Below are 15,648 nucleotides of genomic sequence, written 5' to 3'. Positions count from 1 at the left end.
CGCTTGTGTTTATTTTTGCTGCCTCCCTCCCTCACTGGGCTTTCCCCCTGGCACCGCTCCTTAACTCCCCTGTGGGCTTTTACGGCCGCGCTGACCCTCCCTGTGAGCCCACGGTCCCGGCCGGCCCCGAGGAGGGTGAACCCGCACCGCCGGCCTCCCTGCGGGGATCCGCCGCTTCGGCGGGTCTCCGGGCCGTGGGGGAGCCGAGGGGACGCGGCTGGGACGGGCAGAGCCCCCGGGGGTCTCCCAGGGCGGGCTGTGGACGCTCCTTCCCGCCGCGGTGGCCCTGAGGGGAGCTTCCCGCCCTGCGCTCTGAGGGGGCTGGCGGCGGGAAGGCCGCGGGCGCCCGGCGCCGCTGAGGGGGCGCCGCGCCGGAGCGGGACTGAGGGAGGGAGAGCCCCGTCCCGCCCGGAGAGCGGGGGCCTCTGCCGGGAGCGCGGGGGCTGGCGGCGGCGGGGAGGAGTAGTGGGGGAGCGGAGTTCCCGGCGGGCCGGCCGCCTCCCCGCCCTCCCTCGGCGGCGTGAGTGAGCGTGTTTGGGAGGGAAGGAGGGGGTGGAAGCCGGGCCGGGGCGGCCAGCAGGCAATTTGCATGAGAGACAGACTGGGAATGAGCTGGAGTGGGCGCCTCTCCGCGCACACAGAGCGGGGCAGGAGGGGGAGGAGGGAGCTGCCGCCGCCGCCGCCGCAGTCGGGGAGAGCCGGCGAACTCCGGGCAAAGTTTGGTGCCGCGGGCCCGAGGCGCTGAGGCACCGGCGGGGCGGGCGAACGGAGCGGCGCGGCGCGGCGCTGGGCCAGGCCAGGCCACCGCCGCCCCGGGGCCGGGCTTTGTGCTGCCCGCGGCGCGGCGGGGCCTGCGCGGAGCGGAGCGGCGGGGGGCGGCGGGGAGAGCGCGGAGCCAGCAGCGGGGCGCTGCCGGCCCTGCCGGGCGAGCCAGCATGTCCTCCATCCTGCCTTTCACTCCTCCCATCGTCAAGCGGCTCCTGGGCTGGAAGAAAGGGGAGCAGAACGGGCAGGAGGAGAAATGGTGCGAGAAGGCGGTGAAGAGCCTGGTGAAGAAGCTGAAGAAGACGGGGCAGCTGGACGAGCTGGAGAAGGCGATCACCACGCAGAACATCAACACCAAGTGCATCACCATCCCCAGGTGAGGGGGGGTGCGGTGGCGGTGGCGAGCACGCAAACCGAGGGGCGCCCCCGGCAGCCGCCGGTCCCCCCGGGGGGGGCTCGGGGGCCCTTCGGTAGCAGCGTTCTCCCGGGGGACTCGGCGTGCTCTGGCACAGCCTGGGAGAGGGATTGTTTTGCTTTCCAGCCCCGCCGCGCTTCGATGCGGCGTTAGTCCTCTCCTGCGTGCCCCATCCTGGCTCTATATATAGTTTAAATTAAAAAAAAAAATAATAAAATAAATAACTGCCTACAGAATTTGATTGCTATCTAGTAACAAGAGAGGAAGAAAGTAAGAGGGGAATGTAAGGGAGAAAATATGTCTCCAGCTGAGATGAAAAAAAAAGTTGGAAGCGCTCTGGATTACAGTTATTGTGGATACTCTCATTGTCAAAAGTTTCGGCGTGTTCCCCAGTACAGTTACGTTCAGATTTTCTTTTGATTAATGGATCAGAAAATGGTTTTGTTTGGGTTGCTTGGTTTCTTCCATATTAGCTAGACAGATATTACTGTGCATATGTTTTCAAATTACTTTTTAAATCGGGAATGCAAATGGCATAGCTGAAGGGGATTGTTTGGGGTGCAAAAAAAAGCATGTGAGGGTGAATATAACTGGGTTTTTTTATTTTTTTGAGTTAATGTAGGTTTTATTTTTAGCCTCAAGTCTGAGATCGATCCCATAAGACCATTATAAATCATAAAGGACGTGTAGATAAGTATCCCATCTAAGAAAAATCTTCCAAGTAACTTTCGAATAGCTGGCCATGAGTGGTGTTTTAATGCTGAAGAGTTGTTGATTTCTGTGAGCTCAGCCGGATGACTGCTGATTCTGTTACTGATTGTTGTTTGAGGGTACTTTTTTTTTTTTTAAACAAAGGCCAAAGTTCATCCCAAATATTTGAATGCTGCATAATTGTGTGCTTCTGTGTGAGAAGATATCTCTGTGTGTGTATTCATGCTTCTCTCTCGCACAAACAAATGTATGCTTTCTTGGTTGTCAGAATGATTTAATATGCAGTAGCTAATACAAAGCAGCATCTGTTGCATGAAGAAGTGAAGCAAGTAGCTTAGAAATGTGGATATTTGGAACTCCTAAAATTTTCTTCCAGCAACTATAGTGGTTTTTTTTTTAAGGGAAAAATAAAGTCTCCTTATCTTTTTGTTGCTGAATGACTGTGGCTAAGATTTTGGCCAGTTATGCAAACAGACCTCAGCCTTTGTTAGAGCTACTCTGGGTTCGCCTAGGTGGACCAGAGATCAAAACATGTAGAGCTACCACCTGTACATGTGGCCTTAAAAGCTATATTTTTAAATTCTTGGTAAGCAGTGTGCTTTCCACATAGATAATATCCTATATAAACCATTTCCCTGAAATACTTACCATTTCAAAAGAAGAAAATGACTTGAGTAGCCCTGCTGATGTGACCTGAGTGTTGTGTCTAGCTGATGCTGACCTTTTAGGGAGCAGAGCATGAAGCCTCTTGGTGGTACTCTTACTAGTAACAAGGTGGTTTAGATAAGGGAGGAAGGTTTTGATATTTTATGATTCCAAGGAAGCAAAAAGATGGGTGGAGTAGGATGCTTTAATTTAGAAAAATAATGTTAAATCTTGAAAATAACAGCATAAGCAGATGTCCCGAGTCATAAATGTTATCATGTCCAGAGATTGTCCTGGCTGTTCCTGCTGTGCAGAAGTGAATGTCTGTTTCTTCAAGACCTTGCTCTGTTAAAGGAAATCTGTACAAAAATTTAAACATTTCACGTTCACCTATGACGCAGAGCCTGGATTCTGCAGATCGTAAACCTTGGTATGGGGGAAAGTGTGTCCTCAGATCAAGACAGAAGTGTCAGCATATTTTGATGGTAGCTCCTTATGCCTTGGCACTAGTTTTTAACCACTACACTTCATATGTACTTTTATTATTGTTTCGTATGTATATTACAGAGATCCAGATAAGCATGGTTAGGTTAGTCTGTGCTGGACCCTCTGTAGCAGCATACCAAGGGTTCAGTATCTGTATGTCAGAGATTGGGGAATGGTGTGGAAATGTGAAACAACTTGTCTAGAAGTCAGTGGCAGAGCTGGAACTGTAACTAGGCCTTGTGATGTTAAGAGCTGTGTCTTCTCCTCTGGACTGCACTGTTTGTCCTAATGTATCTGTGAATCTGATTATTGTGTCATTTGAAATTAGCGTTTGCAGGACAATTTTAGTATGGTTTTAGTTTGTTGTTGGTTTTTGTTGTTTGTTTTGTTGGTGTTTGGTTTTTTTTTAAAATAATCCTACGTATGTCACTTTACTATGTAGTCAAGTAAGTATGTTGGGGGGAAAAAGAGGGGGAAAAAACATCATTAGGGATTAGATCATGTTGTGCATTGTCTGTAATGCATCAGTAGACTGAATTACAGTGGAGCTATGCCAGTGATGACTCCGGCCCAGCAGGAGTAGGGTAAGTCCAAAATTAGCTATTGTATCCATGAGATGAAGCAAGTTTCAGATGTAAAAGTGCTTGAGCTTTGCAGAAATGTTGCTCATGGGAATAAAGGCTACACAGCAAATTCCTGTAGTGATCAGGTGGGATTGTTTGAAGAAAGAACAAAAAAAAAAAAAAAAATTTTTGTTATAGGGCTAAGGAATTGGAATACCAAATTTATTCCTGCTGTCATTTTTATCTGCTTGGAACTGGAAATATACATCCTACACTTTATCTGCTGGCAGATTATTAAATGATGAATAGTTAATTTGTTTGTATGTTTGTTCAGCATGTATTACTTTTCCAAGTGCTCCATTTGTAAGATGATGTGGCAGACACCCCAGGCCCCAGGTTTTCTGTTGGAAGGACCTGTGGCAGGTAGCAAAAGGCTGGAGAGGCTTTCAGGGATTTCAGTGTAATGCTCTGCTGGCAGGATTTTTCCTCCTTTTTTCTGCTGCAACAGGAAGTAGTTTTCACCTGACAAACCTACCAGTCTCAGACCATCTGATTGTTTCTTGTGCCACAGTTACTGGTGCTCGGCAGAATGGCTGGTTTAGAGGACCTTCCTCGCTCCCTCATCTGGTGCACTGCTGCCCAAGCCCATCCTTCTCCAGAAGGGAGCTGCCTTTAAACCTCTGTGCACTAAGATGGTGGGCTTTGGTGTCAGGAGCTGACCTGGTGAGTTGTAGCAAGCTGGGTCTGCATAGCAGTAAGATGTTTTTTCGTACTGTATGGGGTGATGAAGTTGAAAATACACATTCTTTTGTCCATTAAAATATGTCCATTGTGGTAGTTGCATTGACATTGAAAGCCTAGCTTTCAGGATGGGCATTTTTATCACTTTTCAGACAAGCTTGAGGATAGTGTGCCATTAGAATGTACCGCAGCACAGCCAGGTGTTTGAGTTTGTGGCCTCTCTAATTTGCTACGTGAACAAGCTTAGGTCTGCTCCAGCTGGTACTGGATTTTTTGAATTTTTGATGGCTCTATTTGCTTCTAAGACCAAAGAGTGTGGTCAGCATGGAATCTGGTGGCAGCAAAGTCTACAGCTGACATACCTGCAGAACCCTATGGACTTCATTGCTCTTGTCCCAGGGGTGAGTTTCTGATACTGTTCCTGATCTGAAGAGGGGCCATACCGTGCACCTGACAAACCGTTAGCATTTTGCCCTTGAAATAAAGTGCATTAGGCTGAACTGTGATGAGTTTTTAACTCATAACCTATGTAGGGGTTTGAACTGCAGAAGCCAGGAACGTGTGATGAATGCTTAGTAATTTCTAAAAGCTGTGCAGTGTATATAGTCTTACTGATATGGGGCAAGATAGTAAATGCTTTGTGTCAGTGCTTTTTTAGTGGTACTACACATATTAAGACATAAATCTCATGACATTTTGTAGTATATTTTCATATGCATATTTTTCTTTTGAACCTATTACTGTATTTAGTTTTTTTTTGTATCACCAGTGGTTTTAGGGGAGCCAGGATTCTTGTATGTGAGGAACACCTTCTTTTAAGTGGTGTTTTTTTTTAATTTAGAAAGTAGTTTGGAAGAGAGGTGGGTGTTATTTCTTGTGCAACTCATCTGATAAGGATAGAATGTACCAACTGAAATGAAAACATGGTGCATTTGCTTTTTAAAAGCAGCTGAACAAGGTGTTCCTTAAACGATTTGAATTTTGGTGGGGAAAACCAGGGATAATATGTGTAAGTGATTTTAGGAACATCTTGGGTGTAAGCATACCTTCTGTTGTGTTGGTAGTTGACCACACAATATTTACAAGAATTGACTGTGTTCTTAGGATTGCCATGATACCAGGAAAATATGAAAACTGTAAATATAGTAAGTGGCAGAGGCTGTCTGCAAGACCGTGAAGTATGTTCTTCTTTTGAGACTGCTGCCCGTCTGGTTTCAGTAATAAGCAAAGGGCCAGTCATAGTTTTGTGTGTGTCCACACACACAATTTGTATTTTATTTTTTTTTAATGCCAATTTTAAACTACCTTGTTTTCAGTTTGGACCGTCCCTGTATGTAAGGGGCTTTAATATTGCATAGATTTGTTCCAGAGTGTCTGTGCTTCAGGTTAGATTGGTGTGACGGTGATGTGCTGGAGATCATTACAGTACAGTCCCTGTGCACAAACACAGTCTCACTGCCCTTATGATTATTAGCTCCCTGTTGCCAGTAATTTTACTGCTACAGAGCTGTGTGCACTAACCTATGTACTGACCTGGCTTTATGGGCAGGATTTTACAGCCCTATCCTAACCTTTGTGCTGCCACAACTGTGCAGCTAGCAGTACCCGCGTGAGCGAGTTTAGCTGCGGCAGTGATAGCTGCAGGGTGGACACCGCTTGAAAAATCTATTTGTAACTAGCTTTTGTGGCATTAATGTGACTTTGCAGATCAGATCTAAAGGTGATAAACTGCTAAGTAAGTGTGCATAGGCCTTTAGTCTTGTGTGCTTTCTGCCTGCAGTCCCACTTGTCCATCAGTACCTTTCTCAACTTCCTCCTTGTCATCTCCCCAAAGGTCAAACCCGCCTCTCTGGGCACAGGGAGGTTTCTGCTCCGCACAGCCCCCCCAGCTTCTTCTTGCCACCCTTGCGTCGGACTCTCTGCCTCTTATATTAGCCTGGATAATAGCACCTGTGGCTGACTTCTAGTCCATGCTATGCCATTTTAAAAAACAAAATGCTAGTGTTAAGCTAAAGCTGTTGATAGAACGAGTTGGGAAGCAACTCCGCATTCAGCTCTATTGACAGAGACGAAGGAACTGGAGAAAGGAGGGAGGACAGGGGAGAAAGGATTGTCCAGCATCACAGCCCCTTCCCTCAAAGTCCTGGATGCTGGAATAGCATGTCTTGGGCACAGCCCGTGGTAAAATGTCTTCTCAAAGTTGTAATCTCTCCGTCAGCAGCCAATACAATGCAGAACCTTCTGTTGTTGGTTTGTTGTTTTTTTTTCTGAGATGTGCAGGCCATCTAACATTTTGCATTAAAACCAGTGGTAAAACTCCTCTTGACTTGAAAGACAGCACAGCAATGCTTATATAGAACATTGATAGGCTAAGGGGAAAAAATGTATTTTACCATTTGTTGAGATGTTTTCAAATATTCCTCTCTCTGCCTTTTTTTCACCTCCCCTTTCTCAAGAGACTAAAATATTTAAAATAGCTTCTGAAAGGACTCATAAGATTCTCATTACATTGTGTAGTAAGTGTTGAATCTTTGTGAAATAAAATGTTTAAAATGGTTGCTTAACTTTTATAGTATTAGGAAAAACCCTGAACATTGCAGTCATTTAAATATAATGAGAAATAAATGCAAAAAATTGATGAAATCAAGAAATATACACTGTATGGGATTATCACATCAGGGATCCAATTAAAATGAGTTCTTCTAATAAATATTGGTTTAATAATGTAAACTTGTGATCGCTATATTATTGCAACAAAAATAAAATTAACAAGATTTAATGGACTGAGCAGCTATTAATTTTCACTTGTTAATTTATTAGGAGCTTCTAATGCTGTTAGATGCACAATAATGCCATTATCCTGCGTGAACTACTTTATTAAATAAATAGGGCCAAACGGTGCTTGAATTAAATTGAAATCAGATTTTATTCCCAAATTATCTTTTCCTGGTTTTTATTTTTATATTATTTTTTTTTTTCTAGCTTTCCTGTATTGAGTGCAATTAAATTTTCAGGGATGGGATGCAGCACTCTCTTCCAGTAAGGCTTATGAATAGTCCTAATTAACTTTTGTCCTTGTCTGCCTTGATGTGCTGTGTAAAACGCTTTTTCCAGTCCAAAGCTGATTGTGTTGATTGGCAGCAAAGAGAGCAGGCAGGAGCGAGGGGAATAAAGACAGGGCAGAGGTTCTTGTCCAGACACTCCAGTTCTAGTAGGCTGACTCCACCAAGCTTAGCAAATGTTTGCTAATTACATTTTGTTACACGTGACTTCAGTCCAAACATAAAGACAAGGAAGTTGGTAATAATTGGACTCTTGCAGATTTCACTGGTAGCACAACTTTCCGTGTAACTGGAGAGACAATAATGTGTCAATTGTTGCAGTTAACACTGCTTTTAAGGATGTTTTGAAGCCTTTTAGACCTGATCCTCATTTGCTCCCACATCTCTTTACCATCACTGTCAGACTTGCCCTTAGGCAAGCAGGAATGTTTCATTGCCACTGGTACTGTGGCTCTGTAGAAACAGAATAAAGAGCCCAAGCTCTTTCTTTCTGTGTTAAAGGCTTGATCCTTCAGAAGCATAGGTCACGAATGCGAGCAGGAATAAACTAGTTGTGCGTAGTAATAGGAGCCCTATTAAAAAAAAAGCCCAGCCAGGTAAGAAATAATAATGCCCCACTTTTTAGAGGATCACCCAGGAATTGTGTGAGCTCCAGAATAGGAAATCTTCACTGACAACTAAGAAGCCTGTTAAAGCCAATCTGCTGTAGCCACACTGTTTTGGGTACCCAAATTTGCTCATTTAGTGACAAGGTGGTTTTCTCTATCCTACGTGGCTGTGCGTGGTGCAGACAGACTTGAGGCTATTCAAAATGAGCAGGACAGGAAATCTGTGGGATTGTGTGCCACAGCAATTTCTCCAAGTCTTGAACCACCATTCCTTCATTTACAGTGGAGAATTCCCAGGTGAACAGGCATTACTCAGCGTGAGCCATGATTGCTGATACTGGCCTTGCTTGCATCAGGAACACACTGCTGAAGTGGCGGCTGTCAGTGGGTGGGAGCAGCACTGGGGAAAGGACATGGGGAAACACGGGGAGAAAATGGTAGTTTTTCCTTGTGAGTTTGATTCTTCAACCTGCTTGTGTTCAGAATCGTGCTACTCCATGAGGAGTCAATTTGACTGCATTTTTAAAGCGTTAGGAGCTGCTGTTGATGTGGAAGTCATGATGAAATTATAAATCTTATTGGTGAGCCTCATGAAAGAACATACTTAAAAATCCAGTAAAACCAACTTGTTAGAAATGTAACCTGTGTAAGTTTAGGAAGGGTGAATAGGTGATCTTGATAACTTTTATTTGTCACTAGAAATACCTTTACAGCTCCCATTCTGTTCAGCACTGAGGTTATGAGGGCAAAGAAGCTGCACGTTTCAGGTAGTTGTGTGACTGGGGTCTGTGTGTGCCTGCCTTGTCCTAGGGCACCTGCGCCACCGCAGGTGGGCTGTGTGCCTGACCCTGTGAACGGGAGCATCTGCTTTTTGATCTCAGGAGGAACGTGCATCAGTTTACAAAAGGTGAGGTCTGTGAATTCTGGAGAGAAGACTGCAGGACACAAGGTGTCAGGAGAGTCTGTCTGCCTGGGGCCCTTGCTTCCTGCAGGCTTTGGGGTCCTCAGGAAGGAGAGTCTCAGGGATGAGATAGTAGGTGGACCGTCCTTAACTCACTTCATAATTAGTAGTTATCTAATCTGAAAATCTTGTTAAACTTTTACTTACAAGTTGTGTCATAGGAAAGGTCAGAGATTATCTTTGAATTGGTGATGTTTGTTAACCATAATGCAATCTTTTTAAAAAAGGAAGTCAAAACAGAAATTTCCTCTTTTGTGGTGAAGTTGCAACCAGCAATGTTTGAGTGATGGATGCTCATACTGACTCTCCCTTTTCACAATACAAGAGGAAAAACTGTCCTTCCTGTTCTAGTTGCTTGAACATGAAAAGAGAAATTCACTTACTCTTCACAGATGTAGGACAGTTAAAGTTCACAAAAATATTGGGCTTAGTAGAAGACATCTGTGGAACATGAGAATGCCTGTTTGTGTTGAATGTGCACCTGTTGCTGCTTTACCTACTTAACAACTAGAGAACACTTTTTCCCCAAAGTTTCTCTTCCCTCCATAACTGGATTTTAAGTGTTGCTGTGTGGGAAGACCCAACTATAAGCACCTTTAATTTTGTTAATACTGGGAAAGACCAGATGTGGTTTTTTCCATAGAGATACAAAGTCTGTGGTTTCCATACATGTGGAACTGTACAGAAAGGTCCTTTTCTTATTGTTATTTGTTGAACAAATTGTTGCTCCCCTTGAGTTAGATGCATAGCCAATTTGTAGCACACATGTAACAGTACCTGGAAAAATTATATCAGTGTGTAAAAAGCACTCTGCTTAAGAGAAAGGCTAATAAGCAGATGGAGTCTGAGTCTTTTCCCACTCGTTTTGCATTTGTGTAATTATATGTATTTCAGTAAATTTACTTCTGATTTACATGCAAGTGAAAGGAAAGCCAGGCCAGCACACAAAAGCAGTGAACTGAAAAAGGAGAGAGGTGTTTGTAGGTTGAATATTATACATTTTTCTCTTTTAAATTCAGGGCTTTTGAGGCTCCTGTAGGTTCTTCTTTGCAGGACTTGAAGCCTGCCCAGCAGAGGCTGTGAGGCCTGAGGGTTCCAGTCCCACGAAGACTGGACCTGTCAGCCCTGGGCTGGAAATGTGGCAGCAAGCCAGGCTGGATTAGCTGGAAGTTTGTTGAAAACGATACTTCTCTGCAAAGTATGATTTTTGGAGGAACTTCTCGCTCACGTTTCATTGAGGGTTTTCTGATGGGCACTAGTGTGGCTTTGGCATTGATCCCTCCACATTTTGTAGCTGAGATACCACTGGTGGCGGGCTTGGCATTGGCAGTGGCAGAAGGCGGCATTTGGCTGTTCTCACTGTGGTGGTTTTCTTTCATTTTTTTATTTTTTTTTTTAAGACATTTTTAACCAGCTTGCATACCAATGGTGAAGGCCTTATAGTGTGCTTCTCCTTGAGCCCCCTTCCCACCTCCCCTGCTCCACAGCTACACAAATACAGGAAGGAGTAGGGTTTCCTCTTGCGTGGCCTAGATAAAAGTCCACCCACAATTCCAGGCCTTGAACTCAGAAGAGCACAAGGCCTGCTAATAACATCTATCCTTTCTTTCTTCCTCCACCGTCAGCAGCCTGTTAGAGGAAAGGTCTAGAATGGTTATTGATGTTGGCTTGAAAACTCCAAGCAAAACTCCAGTGAACTCTGGAGACCCCAGATTAATTACCTTGTAAGAGTTTCACTGTTTTGGAATGGTGAAATTGCCTATTATTTGCCTAATCTTTCTCCATATCAGCTTCTTGGACCTAATTTTCCCTGACTTACTGAACATAAGCTTCACCATAAGTCAAAACTGTCTTTTTGACCTGTTTAATGTGACTGGTTTGTTTTCAAAATCTTGTGGCTTTAGGTTTTTTTTTAATTTATTTTTTTATGGCCAGTGGAGTTTTTGCAGAAGATGACTCTTAGAATGGTGGAAAGTGAAAACCAGCTGATTTGAAACCATTGCATTAGAAAGAAGCTTTATAAAATAACTAAATGTAATTTCTTTTTTTAAAAGTAGATAATCGCTGTCTGATTATCAAAGCTAATACTACTTTATAGCTGATTTCTGTCACCAGTACAAGTCTGGGGGCAGCCTGCAAACTGTTTTGAGCTTTGCTCTGAATTAGATGCCATAAATTACTTGCGTGTAGGTAGACAGCTGATCATTGAAGCTTTTCCCCAAATCTGGTTTTGCTTGTTTGGTAGAACTGTAGGCTGAAAGTTCATGTGTAGAGTTGCAATTGCATATTTGTTTTTCTCAGTCATAAGTGAATTAAGATAGGTTTTCAGTTGTGGATTACTGCATAATGAATGTACATTGTGGTTAGGGAAGCCTGAAAACATCAGGTTTTGTTCCATACCACTATGAAACATTGAGCAAAACATTTAACCTTCTCGTACCTTACTCTTAACTACCTAGCAAATACAGTACTTGTCTCACAAGGATGTCAGGGAATTTAATAACAGTTGTGAAAATCTCTTAAAATCTCAAGAGAGAGATTCTTTTGCAAAACCCAACACCTTGCTACTTTAAAAAGCTTTCTGTTGCTGTTCAGCATCTTGTTTGTACTAAGAAAGCAGTTTTAATTTTTGTTGGAAACGGTCTTTGAAAATACATAGGTGCTACGTCAGTGAGAATGTTAGAATTCTGTAGATGTTTAGTGGTAAACCTTAACTGGGTTTGCATAATGTTTATCTATTTATTTCTCTGCTAGTGCCTCCTGTACACATGGAATATTTTGACTGGTTGATACACGTCATACCACAGTGGTCTGCTACTGAGCTGAAGTTTGAAGTCTGTTAGCACAAGTCCAGGGGAAACGCTATACGTGTAGTCTCATGTTTTCATTTGAGTAATATTGTATAACCATATGTAAATTTAATGCCATCCAAATACAAAATGTTAAATGAAATAAATGTGCGTCTGTCAAGTGATTGTGCTGTTGTTAGTGGACTTTTACAACCATGACCCACAGCAACATGAGTTGGAAAAACTAAGCATTTCTTTAGGTAAAGCTTTGTCTTTTACTGAATATTTTGGCAGCCACTGGGAGTAGTGGGCAGTCGCATCTATTTGCTTTAAAACTCCTTTGCATCTGAAGACTTCTGGTGAATTGTTCTGAAAGAGATGACTGAAAACTAATAGCTGGCCATCTGGCTGGAAAAAACATTATTAATTAAGCTTTGTCTTTTAAATCATTAACAAGTTTGAAATAAATGCTCTTTTGAAAGGTATTGAAGCAAGTTGAATTTGGATGCTTGCTGTGGGAAACAGTGTATTTAGTGTATCTCCTCACTAAAATGAAGGATTTAGAATTAACGCTTGAGATCATGGGTACTTAGATTTCCTAAGAGCAAAACAACCTCCGGATTAGTCCTTGTGTGTTTTAAATGGTTACTTTCTTTGAAGGACAACAGTTAAGCTCTGATGCTGTCAGCTACTCACATTTAAAAATTATTAAAAAATTATCTTTACTATATAATGTTCACTGAGTCCCTTTAAAGACCTTTTCATTATGGCCATTCCACAACCTGTTGAACGGGGAGCCTTCAAAGTGACCTCTCATTTTATATCATGGATCTTAAAAGTCCTTTATAGCAGAAGGATTTTTACTCCCTTTTGCTGATGCGGAGAGTGAAGTCCCAAGAACTTGGTTGACTCACCCGAGGTTCTTGGGGGACAGAGGCAAAGGAACGTTTAGGGTGCAGACATCCTAAGGCCCGCTGCAGTGTTCCATATACAAGACAGAAGTAACATTACTCTTGAGAGTGTGTCTTCCCATTCTCTGGATGGAAAACAGGAGTCAGTTTGAAAGCTGCTCTTTTTGCATTGCACCAATAATTTGTAACATATTCATAATGTAGCACTGATAAATGTATTCATAAAACTAATTTTCATTTAACTACAGGAAGAGGTCTCTAGAATTTTAGAATCACAGAATCATCGAATGGTTTGGATTGGAAGGGAGTTTCGAAGATGATCTGGTCCAGCTCCCTGCCATAGTCAGGGACATCTTTCACTACATCCAGTTACTCAAAGCTCCGTCCCACATGACTTTGATGCACTTCCAATGATGGGGCATTCACAGCTTCTCTGGGCAACCTACATACAAAGAAAGTATGAAAGTGCAGAGGATGTACCTCCTTGGATACTCGAGAGATGGTATTTCGTTCTGCATGCAGACTTAAAATGGGCACAGATTATTTTCCAGACTTAAAATGGGTACAGGTCCCTATTGTCTTGATTTTTCAGTACCTTAAGTGTACCTAGCAATTCTTATTGATATGCTTGAGGGCCAGAAGAACAAGCTTTCGTTAAAACCTGTCTGTAAGTATCGTAGTTACTAATGATTGCGCTTGGAGAACACGTGTCATAGGATATCAGAAGAACTGTATAGCCATTTATATACGTGGAAAGGTGTTTAGCCATAAAGGGAGAACTCTTAAATAGTGTTCTGGGTTAAAATAACAGTTTCATGTAAAGAACCCCTCGGGTTTTTTTCCTCCCTTCAGTTTTCCGTTTTTTGCTAATGGTGGCTGTGCTGTGAAATATTTGGTGTGTGAGACACGTGAATGCATATAAGCAAGTGAAGGCCTTGGAAATCGTGGCTTGAAGTTGAGTTTTGTAAGTCACTGCTTTGCATGCCAGGCTCTACTGGCTTGAAAGCCCTGTTGAGATAGCTGCTTCTAAACAGGAATAAAAATAGACATTTGAGTGTTCTGATTTTAGAAAAAAAAAAAAGGCATTTATTGGATTATGATTGGCTGGCGACTTTGAAGCTGGAGACAGTTTTATGTTACAGAGCTTCTCACTCTGCTTATTCTCTCAGTTCCCGTTCTTCCCCCCTCTCTTTTTCTTTTTTTCTTTTTTTTCCTCTTTTCTTGCTTTGTGTTTTTAGGATGGCATTTCAGTGTTTCTGCTGTACTGGCAGGCCAACTATTCCAGAAGAAAAATAAAGAAGAAAGGTGGGAGGTAGAGCTAATGAGCACTAATAGTCTGTTATTAATTTGGCTTTTGAGTGCTTACATTCAAAGTTTATATGTCTCCAATTTATCTGGTAGTTGATGAAAGATCTGCTTGCACTTGAAGCCATTGATTACATGCATTTTAACAGTCTTTGTGCACTTTGGTAGAAGAGAGGAAAAGTAGGACGTTTAGGACTGGAGAGAGGCCATTAGAAGTTCTTTGTGCATTTTATATTTTTTTACATATGTGCACATATATTATTTTTTTAAATATGTGTATATAAATAAATAAAAACTTGTGTCCAGTAGAATTACTTCAAGTAGAAACTGGTATTTTAATTAACCATTCTATGGAGGAAACAAAAAAAAGAAAGTATTGTAACTTCATTTAAAAAAAAAAGTTAACGGTCTATTAACAGTTGAACAAAATGCGAACAGCCCTTGTTTAGAATGTACATGTGCCTACAAAAATGAAATAATGGGATAGTGGTTTTCCAGTCAGCTCTAATGCTGATCAGAGATTTGAGTTGCTTCAAGGGCATAAAAGCAGGGAGAGGGAATTCCACAGGGATTGAATTGTGGATTGCATGTGGATATGGAATTCCTTCATCCCTCCTGGGGAAGGGGCCATGGTGCTGTGTGGCCCTGCCAAAACTGTTTTGTGAGGTGCAGCTGACCATAGACTCTTTCCTAATTTGTGCCTTTGTGACTTGCATTCTCCTCTGTGTGTGTGTGTGTGGTGGCTTTTTTTGTTTAAATATTATTTTTCTATCTTGTGCTGTGTCTGAGAACCTTAAACAACAGGGAAAGATGGTTACTTGGAGGGAAAGGAAATGAACAAAATTGTTCTTTATTATGAAAACAAAAGTGTGACAATGTTTAAAACAGTCCAGGCATAGGTATTCTTGGTTTTGAAGCCTGAGTGGGATTTGATTTTTCTTATTAGTGCAGTAAATCACATATTTTTTTCATCTGTGTGACTTCAGGACTGTCATTTTTGCATATGCAGAGTAGCTTTGAATTTACATCGCTATGAGAGAATAACTGGGGAGGCGTAAAAGACTTTGTCGCACTTTTGCTTTAGAATCACATCTTGGTTTTACAGATCATATCGTATTTCATCCTTAATTTTGGTTTGCAGTCACTGTGCTACTTAGAGCTATGAAAAATATTTTTCTAGGTTCATTTGAGGGTTGGGTGTTTTCAAAAGCTGGCTGAAAGTTGGTGCAGTGTAACTGCATATCTAATGTATTGCTATAAATTAAATCACTGAAGAAGTATTTTTAGAAGGCAAGGATTATTTCAAAACACAGGCCATAGCTTTTCCAACAGCAATTCAGTAAAGTATTCCTCTCGGCTAAAAATTGCACCTCACGTTGAGTTGGATCTAATGCTGGCTTGCAGGATTTTTTTAATTTACTTTTTTTGTACAGCAAGTGAGGTTGTTATTCAAAGGTACTTAGCTTCTTTAGAATAAATATGTCTTTAGAATAAACAGGAGACAAACATGTCTCTTGGTTCACAAAAACTGATATGCGTAGTTTGTTTTGTAGCTATCATGGGGACTGAGGTCTGCTGCTTAATCTGAAATGGGCGATCCTTTGGGAATGCAGTGTACAGGCTTGCTCAGAGGATAACCTTTCTCCGGTTTTATTTTGTGGTGTTATCTACTGGCACAAAAGACTG

General features: G+C 42.4%; 1 protein-coding gene across 3 annotated transcripts in view; it reads left to right on the top strand.

The window, feature by feature from the left end:
- The first annotated feature begins 396 nt into the window (after window positions 1-396).
- SMAD3 (SMAD family member 3) overlaps window positions 397-15,648 on the top strand; it is an 80,924-nt gene continuing 65,672 nt past the window's right edge. For 2 of the 3 annotated variants that reach the window (XR_008468323.1, XM_054213511.1), the window contains exon 1: window positions 544-1,141. Coding sequence is in view for 1 of the 3 variants with exons in the window: in XM_054213511.1 (XP_054069486.1) it covers window positions 936-1,141 (206 nt within the window). In the remaining 2 variants the exon portion in view is untranslated. Of the gene's footprint in view, window positions 521-543; window positions 1,142-15,648 lie in introns of those variants that run through there. The other variant, XM_054213512.1, reaches the window with a different exon arrangement.

This window comes from Rissa tridactyla, chromosome 9 (genome assembly GCF_028500815.1).
Source record: "Rissa tridactyla isolate bRisTri1 chromosome 9, bRisTri1.patW.cur.20221130, whole genome shotgun sequence".
NCBI classification, from domain to species: domain Eukaryota; kingdom Metazoa; phylum Chordata; class Aves; order Charadriiformes; family Laridae; genus Rissa; species Rissa tridactyla.
This window is presented reverse-complemented; position numbering and strand designations above follow the sequence as displayed.